This window comes from Sorex fumeus, unplaced genomic scaffold (assembly GCF_029834395.1).
Source record: "Sorex fumeus unplaced genomic scaffold, SorFum_2.1 ptg000082l, whole genome shotgun sequence".
Lineage (NCBI taxonomy): Eukaryota > Metazoa > Chordata > Mammalia > Eulipotyphla > Soricidae > Sorex > Sorex fumeus.
The window spans coordinates 415516-427500 of record NW_026606139.1 but is presented as its reverse complement, the minus strand read 5'-3'; the positions used below and the strand labels follow the sequence as shown (position 1 = coordinate 427500).

At 56.4% G+C, this 11985-nt stretch overlaps 2 protein-coding genes across 3 annotated transcripts in view; one reads left to right on the top strand and one right to left on the bottom strand.

Moving 5' to 3' along the window:
• Positions 1-3193, top strand: part of ELOVL1 (ELOVL fatty acid elongase 1) — a 4679-nt gene extending 1486 nt beyond the window's left edge. The window contains exons 1-8 of one of the 2 annotated variants that reach the window (XM_056130896.1): positions 345-365; positions 944-1003; positions 1283-1473; positions 1657-1737; positions 1858-1914; positions 2007-2112; positions 2201-2337; positions 2466-3193. In XM_056130896.1, coding sequence (XP_055986871.1) covers positions 958-1003; positions 1283-1473; positions 1657-1737; positions 1858-1914; positions 2007-2112; positions 2201-2337; positions 2466-2687 — 840 coding nt within the window. In that variant the 5' untranslated portion in view covers positions 345-365; positions 944-957 and the 3' untranslated portion in view covers positions 2688-3193. Of the gene's footprint in view, positions 1-344; positions 366-943; positions 1004-1282; positions 1474-1656; positions 1738-1857; positions 1915-2006; positions 2113-2200; positions 2338-2465 lie in introns of those variants that run through there. The other variant, XM_056130895.1, reaches the window with a different exon arrangement.
• A 125-nt stretch (positions 3194-3318) lies between these two features.
• Positions 3319-6786, bottom strand: CDC20 (cell division cycle 20). The gene is made up of 10 exons (XM_056130964.1): positions 6604-6786; positions 6316-6464; positions 6097-6193; positions 5825-5953; positions 5524-5720; positions 5310-5404; positions 4955-5183; positions 4719-4844; positions 3670-3787; positions 3319-3553 (listed from the first exon to the last, which is right to left on the bottom strand). Exons 1-10 carry the CDS (start codon positions 6782-6784, stop codon positions 3375-3377), a joined length of 1500 nt encoding a protein of 499 aa, XP_055986939.1. The 5' UTR covers positions 6785-6786; the 3' UTR covers positions 3319-3374.
• Between the last annotated feature and the right edge of the window lie 5199 nt (positions 6787-11985).

Genomic DNA, 11985 nt, shown 5'->3' with positions numbered 1-11985 from the left:
TTGGGAGAGGCGCCCCCTGGTGGGTCCCCAGCAGGTTCCTTGGGGCACAGTTCCAACCAGGGCAGAGCCCAGGGTGGCTTCTGACGCGGAGCCTGGTGCCTGAGTTCATCTGTCTGTGCCAGGGTGGGTGGCAGGCTGGTGAGTCCCGGCTCCCTGGGCTTTCTCAATCCTGGTGGGTCCTGCTCCTCCAGGCACTGACCTGTGGCCTGGACCCACCCTCCACCCCTTGCGCAGGGCAGCGGGGGCGGACGGAGGGCGGGGCTGCTGCCGGAGCTAGTCAGACAGGTGGAGCCGCCAGGGCTGGAGTCTCAAAGAGCCAGGCTCCGGGAGAGGAAGGGCGAGAGGAGGCTGCCGAGAGGCTGGAGGTGAGAGCCCCGGACAGCAGAGCCCCAGGGAGGGCATCCCAGGTGGCCGGAGTTCCAGCTGGGGGACGGGGAGCCGGGAGTCAGTCTCGCCGGGGGAGCAGAAAAGACCGTCCTAGAAGACAGATGAGCATCCCCAGAGGGGAGAGGAGAGGCTGGAGGGGAGGAGCCTGGAGACCCTCCGGTTGGGGCGAGGTGCAAGCCCCGAGGACAGGACGGACAGGACGCGGGAGAGGCAGCTCCTTCCAGAATGCATTCCCGTCTGGGCCGCGTCGCCCTGGCTGGAAGGAGACCAGAACTGGAGCTCTCCAGAGGAAGAGGGGAGGGGAGGGCCGGTCCGGAAGGGACTGTCCCTGCAGAGGAGCAGAGCGAGGAGCGGAGAGTGAGGTGTGGGCAGGATGTGCGCACAGACGCCTCCTCCTGCCCCCGTCGTCCCTAAGGTTCCTTCCTCTTAATCGGCCTGCCCTGGCTCCCGAGAGGTCTGGGGACTCCTCTGGCCGGGCCGGGGAATCGATCCGTGGATCGGTGGGATGGTGGCGGCACAGGCAGCACGTGTGACACGCACCTTCTAACCTCCCTAGAGCCCTTAGCCAGGATGGAGGCCGTCGTGAACTTGTACCAGGAGGTGATGAAGCATGGAGGTGAGATGCGGGTTCCCTGGGCTTGGGACTGTCTCCTGCTCGAGGGCCCCAGTCGACTTCTTGTTCGGTGTGTGTGGGGGGAGGGGAGCTCCCAAGCAGTGCTTGGGGGCCGCGGGGGCCACCCTGCTGGTGGTGGAGTACTTCGTGGAGCCGGGACTTGCACCCAAGGCCTCCACATGCCAGGCACGCGCTCCGGCCTTGGCACTGCCGGCCTGGACCTGCGGAGACTTGGCTGACCTGATTTGCCCTTTTCCTGACTCCGCTGACCCTTCTTCACAGATCCCCGGCTGCAGGGCTATCCCCTGATGGGATCTCCCTTGCTCATGACCTCCATCCTCCTCACCTACGTGTACTTTGTCCTCTCGCTTGGGCCTCGAGTCATGGCCAATCGGAAGCCCTTCCAGCTCCGAGGCTTCATGATCGTCTACAATTTCTCCCTGGTGGCTCTCTCCGTCTACATTGTCTATGAGGTGGGCCCTGGGCGCTTCGTGGATAACGTTCAGTGCGTGTTTGCGGAGGAGGGGGGCTCGGCGGGGCAGGGGCGGGCCCTGACGGCTCACGTTCGTTTCTTTGGCTAAGAAGGGGTGGGCTTGAAACGAGAGCGGGTAGGGAAGAAGAGAGACCCCCGGGGTCTCATCCACACCCCTTCCTAGTTCTTGATGTCTGGCTGGCTGAGTACCTATACCTGGCGCTGTGACCCCGTGGACTACTCCAATAGCCCCGAGGCACTGAGGGTAAGAGAGGTCCCCAAGAGCTGGGTGGAGGAGCGGTTGGGCTGCGACCCGTGCTCATGGCCACGTAGGGGGGCGTTACGGGCAGTGCAGGGGTGCTGAGGCTGCTCTGGCTTCTTGCAGATGGTTCGAGTCGCCTGGCTCTTCCTCTTTTCCAAGTTCATTGAGTTGATGGACACAGTGAGTAGCTCCGACGTGTGCAAGCCCCGGGGGCCAAGGAGGAGTGCGAGATCCAGGGCTGAGCGCCCCTTCTCTGATCCCTCTCCCCCCAGGTGATCTTTATTCTCCGGAAAAAAGACGGCCAGGTGACCTTCCTGCATGTCTTCCACCACTCAGTGCTTCCCTGGAGCTGGTGGTGGGGAGTTAAAGTTGCCCCAGGTGAGTCGTGGAGGCCCCTCGGGAAGGAGGGCCACGGTACAGCAGACGAGGGGCCCGACCGCTCATCCTCTGCTCCGTCCACTCGCAGGAGGAATGGGCTCTTTCCATGCCATGGTCAACTCCTCTGTGCATGTCGTCATGTACCTGTACTACGGACTGTCTGCCCTCGGCCCCGTGGCGCAGCCTTACCTGTGGTGGAAGAAGCACATGACCGCCATTCAGCTGGTGAGGCGCCTGGGCCTGGCTTGTAACCCTCCTTCACTCGGGTCCCTACCCCTGCCCAGCTGACCTCACCTGTGACCCTTCAGTCTCCCTCCTTCCGTGGCCCCCGCTGACCCTGCTTTCTCCCCCAGATCCAGTTTGTCCTGGTCTCGCTGCACATCTCCCAGTACTACTTCATCCCCACCTGCGACTACCAGTACCCCGTCATCATCCACCTCATCTGGATGTACGGCACCATCTTCTTCGTGCTCTTCTCCAATTTCTGGTACCACTCCTACACCAAAGGCAAGCGGCTGCCCCGCGCACAGCAGCAAAACGGAGCTCCAGGTACTGCCAAGGTCAAGGCCAACTGAGTAACGTGGCCCAGCTCGGCGCCCACCTAAGTGCCTCAGGACTGCACCTTGGGCAGCATCCGCCAGTGTCCTCCCCACCTACACCTGTGACCAGGGCTATGTGGTCAGGACTGAGCAGGGGACAGGCCCTCCCCTCCCCACAGCTGGCACACAGGGACCACTTCCGTTCCTCACCCACTTCTCCCGGTCAGCCCCAGGGACGTGGCCTCAATGCCCTCTGCCACTGAGTGGAGAGCTGAAAGGGCTGGACACTTACTGCCCTCCCTGCCTTAAACTTGGGAGAGGAGCACTCAGGGCTGGCCCGCACCAGGGCCTCGTGGCCTTTTCCCTCACACTGAAGAGGTCAGCAATAATCCGTCACTGTGGACTCGGGCTCCTCCCTTACCCACCCCTCACTGAAGCAGGAGCTTCTTGGCCAAAGGTCAGGGTGGCTGGGGGCCTGGGAATGCAGCCCACGGGGGCTGCTCATTCATTGTCTCCATTAAACGTGACAGAGGAAATCGCCAGAGCTGTGTGTCCGTGTGTGAATGGAGGAGGAGGGGAGCGGGCGGGTTGGGGCAGTGCTCTGTGGTTCTGGTTCCAGTAGAAGTCTGACACCAAGAGCAGGCAGGAGGAGAGGAAGAGAAAACTTTATTAGAAAAATAAAAAAAAAAAACAAAAAACAAACAAGTTGGGCGTGCTGCGTCCTTAGCGGATGCCCTGGTGGATGAGGCTGCTTTTGGTGGCACTGGCCTTTTCCCGCTCCCGCCTGCGGGCAGGATCCAACTCAAAGCACCGCCAGAGCCGCAAGGTTTCATCCGCTGCTGCTGATGCCACCGTGACCCCATCGGGGCTCATGGTGAGATTCAGGACACGGGCTGTGTGACCTGGGACACAAGGGGAGAGGTGAGGGCAGCACAGCGATAGACTTACGGACCTTTCCCATGGTAGAGCCAGACATTAGGTGGCCTTCTGCGTCTGTCTTCTTTCACTTAGCACTTACCTTTGAGCTCAGCAACCCTGGCCATGGTTGGGTACTTCCAAATAACCAGCTGGTTTTGGGCAAAGCCATGGCCTGAGATGAGCTCTCTGTAGTGGGGAGACCAGAGGATGGAGCACACCTGTGGAGAAGGGATGGCATGAGAATGACAGCCAGTGCTACTATGATCAAAACAAAGTCACTTCAGTTGACACCGACTCGAGGATCCTCACAAAACTCTTGGAGATGATCTATTCGGTTTTACAGATAAGGAATCAAGCAGAAGGAGGAAGTTCAAGTCACGTACAAGTGAACGTGGGTGATGATCTGAATTTGAACTCTAGCTCTGTAACCCAGGTTGAGAATGAAGGTTGCATGTGGGGAATAAAAGGAAATGCAGTTGGGCAGTGGGTGTAGGAAGACTCATCACAAGGGTCAGCGATCAGGTAAGATTTAGATTCTGTGCTGTAGGTGACAGGAGCAGGGTTTATTTTATTTATTGCTTTGTGGGTCACACCCGGCCATGTACAGAGGTTACTCCTGGTTCTGCACTCAGGAACCACTCCTGGCGGTGCTTGGGGGACCCTATGGGATGCTGGGAATCGAACCCCGGTCGGCCGCATGCAAGGAAAACGCCCTACCCGCTGTGCTATTGCTCCAGCCCCAAGAGCAGGTTTTCAAGTCGAACAGTAGTAGACTACCCAAACCAGTTCTGAGTGTGGCATTTCAAGAAGAAATGCTGGGAAACCAATGCAGTGGGGCTCACTGGGCAGGGGAGGGAAGGGGACAGGGAACTAGGTAAGAAGGATGAGATTCTCATAGATCCAGTAGATTTCTCCAGAGGGTTGGCCGCTTTCAAACTGAGAGGGAATAAATTTCAGGGAGGAAAGGTGAAGGACAAGTTGAGAATCCTCTTGAGAATCCCACTGTGACCTAGGGTTGGAGAAGAGCCACAGCCTGGGAAATACGGGTCTGGAACTGCGTATAAATGCTGGGTTAGAAGTTTAGGAATCATTAGCCAGTAATCAGATAAGAAGCATCTGGGCGTGAATGGCTTGAACAGACCAATCTACCTGGGAGTGGGCATCCACAGCGCTCAAACAGGCCCCTGAACAGACGTTCCAGATGCGAATGTGTCGATCACTAGTGCCCCCTCCAGTTGCCAGGATACTGGGTTGCCAGGGACACCAAGCTACAGCCTAGGTGGACAGAGGTGTGAGGTCAGACAAGGAGCTCCCGGAGTACAGACGGGCCCAATCCCACCATCCCACCTCTCCAAGGGTCTGCAGAAGCCCCAGTCCAGCTCTACCTTGACAGCCCCTTGATGCTGGGTGAATGTCTGCAGGGGCGCCCAGCCACCTTCTCCAGGAGTGCTGGGCCACACGTTGACCAAGTTATCGTTGCCACCACTGGCCAAATGTCGTCCATCGGGGGCCCAGCGCAGCCCACACACTTCCTGGCTATGGCCACTCAGTGTGGCCACGTGGTGATCTGCTACCCGGACATCATGGTGATGGATATGACCAGAGCGGGAGCCACTGGAGGAAGACGAAAGGAATTAAGTTACGGGACCGTGCCAAATATCCAAGTAGCCGGGGCTGCCTCGAGGCAAGAGGGCAAATATCCCCAGGCTTATTTAGCCACTGTCTAGCCAAACCCCGGACCTGGACAGGATATAGCTGTTCCAACACAGGGAGCCTACGCGGGCAGAGTGACTGGTCATGTTTCGAAGCCGTTTCTGCTGCTGCACGTCCCATAGCTGGAGAAAGACAGAGATCGCGAGGATAAGAGACTGGGGGATGAGAGCCACCTCTGGCGGGGCAAGCCCCCTGGGCCTGGGAGGCCAGAGAGCTGCAGCGCGGAGACGACCAGCCTCACCTGCACCTCGGCATTGCTAGTGCCCACTGCCAGGTAGTTGCCCTCTTTGATCCACGCCACAGAAGACACATAGTCCCCGGGCTGTTCCATTTGCAGCAGCTGCAGGATGTCACCGGTGCCAGCATTCCACAAGTACACGCTGTTGTCCAGTGCCACGGCCAGTGTGTTTCCAGAACTCCAGTCCAAAAGATTCAGGTCTGCCAGAGGGCCAGAGGGCAGAGCGGGCAGGATGAGCTTCCTCGTTGGCCGGTCCGGGGGTCCTTTCTCCATCTCCCTTGCCTCCGGGGCCTCCAGTACTTACAGTAGTCATTCCGGATCTCCGGGGCATCCAGGATGCGGTCGGGCAGGGAAGGGATGTAACGGCATGTCTTGCGGCTGGAGCCGGGGGTGTTCTTCTGACTGTAGAGTACTTTCAGCCTGTTCTGGTAACCTGGGGCAACCAACCAACCAACGCAGACAGGTCCAGACAGGTCCCCAGCTGCAGTGGACAGCTAAGCTTCCCCTCCGACTCTCCTCCACGCAACTGGGGGATGGGCTGCCAGCAGCCCCACCCACAACGGCAGCGGTGCTCACCCTCGGGGGCCTTCTGCGGGTTCCCACTGAGCCGGAGGATCTTGGCTTCCTCGACATCAAAACCGTTCAGGTTCAGAGCCCAGGCCTTCTGATGCTCCTGCTCACGGGGGCCGGGAGGAGACAGGGAGGCGGTCCCCACTGGGCACTGGCAGGTGCACGTGCAACCCCCCACCCCCCGCCCCCCAGCCCCTCGCCAGCTCTGCGGGGCTCAGGCTTTACCTTCCGGGTGGGGGTCTCGCTGTTCTCCTGCTGGTTCTCCTTGCTGAGGAGGAAGCTGGCCACCTCCATCTGGGAACTGCTGCGGTGGGGGATGTAGCGGTCACCGCCGGGCTTGCTGGGAGTGGTCTGAGCCTTGGAGCTGCCTTTGCCTGCGGCCGGGAGGGGAAGGGAAGGGAAGGCCAGCAGGCCAGGCAGCCGGTGTGACCGGGCTCCCGGAGGGGGCACCCAGGGCGGAGGGCAGCCGCCCGCCCCGTGCCCGCCCCGCGGTGCCCGCCGCCCCCGACTCACCGGGAGTCCGGCCCGGGGTCCTGCCGGCGCTGTGGGACCGGTTGGCGGCCCGCATGGGCGAGGGCGCCGGCCCGCCCGCCTCCCTGGCTTTGCGCTGCCAGCGGGCCGGGGGTGCATTGGGGATGGGCGCGTCCAGCTGAAGCAGCGAGTGCAGGTCACTCTCGAACACGAACTGAGCCATGGGCGCGGCCGGGGCGGGCCGGGGCCGGGGCCGGGGCCGGACTGTGCGCGCCCGCCGGGACCTGGCGGGACCTGGCGGGAGAAGAAGCGGCCGCGCTCTGGGGACGCCGGGCCACGCCGCCGCGGCCCTGGCTCGGTGGTCGCAGGCCCTTCCCGCCTCTCCTGTCCAGCAGGTTCCAATTCCAGACCGCCCTCGGGAACGCCGACCGACGCGTCTTAAACCCAGCGCTCCGAGCGCTCATTGGCTCCTTCAAAACCCAACCGTCGCAACCGTCGCCCCGGCCCATTGGCCACTCCGGGCCCGGGAGGCGGGTCTTCCGGGGCAAGTCCCGGGTCTCGCGAGAGTCCAGCCCGGAGCGGGATTTGAAGCCGGGGAGCGGGCCGGGCGGCCGAAAGCACGCCGCCGCGGTTTGAAAGCGAGAGGGGCGGGGCCAGGGCGGGGCCAGGGGCGGGGCCTGCGCGGACTCCGCCCCCCGGCGCTTCCATTCATTCCTCGGCTGCCCTGCCCCCGCCGCTCCCTCTCGACGCCCGAGTTTGGGTGTTGTTTTCGATGCCACGCGGGTGCAGAACTCCTCCACGGAGGGGCCTAAAGGCCCTGAGCTGTTCCCAGAAGGGACAAGCGCGTGGCTGGCAGGCCGTGGAGGCGCGGGGGCAAGGAGCTGGGAAGTTTGGGAGCCAGGGCTTGAGTTCGTTTGCTTGTGACTTCTGCTGGCTGGAGCGCAGGGACCAGCCCAGCTAGGAAGGAAGGACTGAGTGTTGTCGGGTTTGTCTTTTAAACTGGATGGTTTCTGCAAACGGGGAGAATGAGGCCGAAGGAAAGGGGTGAATTCCTCAAGGTCATGAAAAAGAACTGGGGCAGGAGATATATGGGTCAGTGGTGTTGTGCACGCCTGGTTTGTGTAATCCCTGGCACTCTGACGCTGCAAGAAACAATGACCAGGTAAATCCTGAGCACAACCGGGTGTGGCCCCCACCAAACCCATCAAAACAAAGCAGAAGCAAAGGAAAAGGCCTAAGACAGACCTGCCTAGGTGGAAGATAAGGTTGGATTGGATTAGGTTGGAGTCCCCCAGTGCTCTGCACTGTGGCTTCCTCGCTGGGGCTCAGGAGCCATAGAGATGCCGTTCGGCTGGTCTGTCTGTCCATCCTCCTTATTCTGGCCACATACCTGCATTCCTGGAGCCTGGGGAAGGGATTTGACCAAGGTCACATAGGTGAGTGGGAACCTAGGGTTGACTCCCCATTCCATTCAGTCCTTTAATAATGGCTTGAATAAATTAGGTGAATAGCTTCGAGGTGATGTAGCAATAATAAAAATAATAATGGGTACCGTTTATGAGCCGGCTGCTAACTACTGCTTAAACAGTTTGTATTAGTTCACTCCTTTATTGGCTTTGGGCAACTTTCTAAGCTAGACTGGATCTTTCTGATGCAGTCATTACCGTTTTTCTGTAAAAGCAAAAACAAACAAACAAAAAAACACAACTTTTTTTTTTCTTTTTTTGATTACAGAAAAAGGGACTGCATCAGAAAAGCCCAGTCTGGGTTAGAAACTTGCCCACAGCCAATAATAATAAACAGTGAGCCAAATCATGACTAATCCCCACAACTCCTAACCTTGTGCTATACTGTCTCAGAAAGAGGCTGGAAAAAGCACGTTCACCATCACTGGCCTAAAGTCAACCCCGATGATGACGAAGAAAAACCCCAACTGTGGTGTTATTTTTGACCTTGAAACATCCGTGTTCTGTATTTCCAGTTACCTTAGGAAACAAGGAATTGGATGTGAGGGTCGAAAATGGGGAGCCCTTGAGCCCTAGAGAACATGGAAAAGACTTGGTCAGGATGGCCTGAGCCTTCAATGCTAAGTTTAAGAGTTTGTTCTTGATCTGCTAGACATTGTAGAATCAGTTTCTGTGCCAGGAAGGGCCAAACAAAGCATATCTGAGTGTGGCTCATTCTGCAGTAAGCGCAGCTGTAGAGGAAGGAGGAGAGGACAAATGAGGGAGTTCATGCATTTTTAAATAAAGGAAATTAGCCAGGACTGGAGTGGAAATTAGCCAGGATACTACAGCAGATAGGGCATTTGCCCTGTATGCAGCCCACCAGGTTTTGATCCCCTGCACCCCATATGGACCCCTGAGCCAGGCAAGAGTGATCCCTAAGCACTGCCTCCACGCTTAAGGTGTGACTCCAAAACGAAAAAAATTAAAAAATAAGAAGAAGGAAACAAACCAATGGAGATTGTACTGACAGGACCCTGTGAATCTAACCGGAGACCAAAAGGTTAGGCAGAGTGAGGACAGAAAATGTGGGATTTGGCCACTGAGAAAGGCATCGATGGAGAGAGCAGGATCGGGCAGTGGAAACCGGGTTTCTATTTAGAAGTGGGTGCAAAAGGGACCAGAACAATAGCACCTGCATGCAGTTGACCCAGTTTGTCAGTCTCCCGCACCCTAGATAGTCCCACAAGCCTGCCAGCAGTGATCCCTGACCACAGAGCCAGGAGTAAGCCCTGAGCACAACTGGGTGTGGCCCAAAAACTAAACAAAAGAAGAAATGGGTGCAGAAAGAAAGGTGGGGAGAACATGGGAGCAGGCTACTTAGGTAACACACTTGGGGGTGAGAAAGGGGCAGCTCCCGAGTACCCAAGGGAATGCCAGCCCCAGAGGTCCGCAGGGATGGTTTGAGGGGAGGCCAGAGAGTCAGAGGGAAAAAAAAGGTCAAGGCAAGGGCCCGCTGATAGAGAAGGCAGAGAAAGTGCATCCAGCGTTTTCAGTCTAAGAAAGCTTATCCAAAAGGAAAAGGAAAAACCAGGCTTGAGAGACAGAGATTGAGGAACTGGTTAGGGATGGGTGATACCTGCACTAGAACGAAGAAATAAAATAAATAAGGGTACTATTCATGCAGGTGAAGAGCCCATTTGGAGTGTTAATTAAAAAATAGTAAAACCCTGAATGTTGTTACCAAGTGCTTTGCATCCTGTTAACACTTGGGTAGGGGTCCGTCCAGCAGAGCAGAGGCGGTCAATCCAAGCTCTGTGCTCTGGGTGCCTGTGATCAAATCAGGACCAGCCACATGCAGGGCAAGCAACCTAACCCTGTCCTGTATCTCTGGCCCCAACACTTTAATGTTTAGGGAGGAAACGGTAGAAGAGAAAGAGATCAGATTCTGAAGTTAAGATTAATCTTTATGATTATTTTTATCTTTAAATGGCACTGTAGCACTGTCCTCCCGTTGTTCATCGATTTGCTTGAGCGGGCCCAGTAACGTCTCATATCTTTAAATAATAAAGATTTGTTATTCTTTTTATATGGGCTGAGCCATACCCAGGCTGCTAGCTCTATTTGGGTTCCCTCCGTGAGAGGTATATTATAGGCCGAATTGTGTGTCCCCCCCCCCAACTCATATACTGACTTCCCCACCCCAGGTACTTGAAAATGTGACCGATCACGATCTCGTTATTCGTCGATTGCCTCGAGCAGGCCCCAGTAACGTCTCCTTCCTCCTAGCCCTGAGATTTTTTAAAAAGTGCCATATTCAAGGCTCTTTCAGAGTTAGGAGAATGAGACCCTTCATTGTTACTGGTATTTGGCATATTGGGGACGCCACGGGGAGTTTGCCAGACTCTGCCGTGTGGGCAGGTTACATTCGGTAGCCTGCCAGTTTGTCCAAAGTAGAAATGAGATAATAAGATGTCCCAAATAAGATTTGGGAATGCAGCCCAAAGCGGGTGGTAAACTCCATCTAAGGCTAAATACCGGCACAAGAAAATGTGACCATATTTAGGAATAAAATCGTGGCAGATATAAGTTGATATAAGTGAACCCAAGTGCTTCCTGGCTGGTTCTATGTAAGATAGGGCGACAGGGGCCAGAGAGAGAGGACAGCCGGTAGGGTGCTTGCCTTGCATGAGGTCAACCCAAATTTGATCCCTGGGACTGCACATGATCCCCAAAGCACCACCAGGTGTGATCCCTGAGCCCTGCTGGGTGCAGCCTAGGTAAGGTAAAGGCCTTCCCGTTGATCGTCGATTTGCTCGAGCGGGCCCAGTAACGTCTCCATTGGAGACTTTGTTGTTACTGTGTCTGGCATATCGAGTACGTCACAGTGAGCTTGCCAGGAACTGCCGTGCGGGCGAGATACTTTCGGTAGCTTGCAGCCTAAGTCCCAACAATAAGTAAGGAACTTGCACACATACACATTCAGGGGAAATACCATGTGCCTATCAAGGTAGAATTGGGGGGTTGCTCTTACAAGCCGAGAATATCAAGGTCTTGCAGGAAAAAACCCAAAAGAGGAGAAAAGAGGGGCCAAAATGATAGGGGTATCTGCCTTGCCTGCCACTGGCCCAGGTTCCATCCCCAACATCACATGTGGTCCTCCGAGTCCTGCTAGGAGCAATCTCAGAGAGCCAGGAAGAAGCTTGAACAAAATGTGGCCTGCTCATGATTAAACTTTTATCAAGACACCCAGTGGAGCACACTATCTGATTCTGCCAAGACCCCCATCCCCCGCCCCCACCCCCACCTGATACAGTGGGTACATTTGGAGCCAGCAATAAATAAATAAATAAATAAATAAATAAATAAATTCATTGTGTTTGCAAATTTAGATGGGTCAGGGAAATCTGTAACCAGAATGGCCTAAGCCCAGTTATCTCTGCTGTGAATGGCTTAGAGGACAAGGGAGTTTGGCTTGAGGAGAACTGGCATAGTTCCGAAAGATTTTATTTGTTTAAAAAACATTGATTGAAGTCTTGCTGCCATGTACCAAGCACTGTTGAAGGTGTTGAGACGGGGCTGGGGGACGACAGATCAGTCACGGCCCTTGCCCTCCAGGAGCTCACAATCTAGGAGTGATATAGGGAGGACCAGAGGGGAAAAGGTAGAGTGAACTTAGAATGAGAATTCCCGGGCTGGAGCAATAGCACAGCGGTAGGGCTTTTGCCTTGCACGCAGCTAACATGGCCAACACAGGTTCAATTCTCAGCATCCCATATGGTCCCCTGAGCACCGCCAGGAGTAATTCCTGAGTGCATGAGCCAGGAGTAACCCCTGAGCATCGCCGGGTGTGACCCCCCCCCCAAAAAAAGAATGAGAATTCCCCAATGTGGAATGGATATGCACCCTGGCTATGCAGAAGATGATCCTTTCAAACTCCTTACTCTTCCCCAACCCCTTTGTCTTACTAACCTGGATG

Coding starts and splice junctions, on each gene's coding strand:
- CDC20 (XM_056130964.1), bottom strand. CDS start 6,784: ATGGCTCAGTTCGTGTTCGAGAGTGACCTGCACTCGCTGCTTCAGCTG. Junction 5,184..5,309: donor AACAGCTATATCCTGTCCAG/GTCCGGGGTTTG, acceptor GTCTTCCTCCAG/TGGCTCCCGCTCTGGTCATA. Junction 3,788..4,718: donor CTGTGGATGCCCACTCCCAG/GTAGATTGGTCT, acceptor CCTTCTCCACAG/GTGTGCTCCATCCTCTGGTC.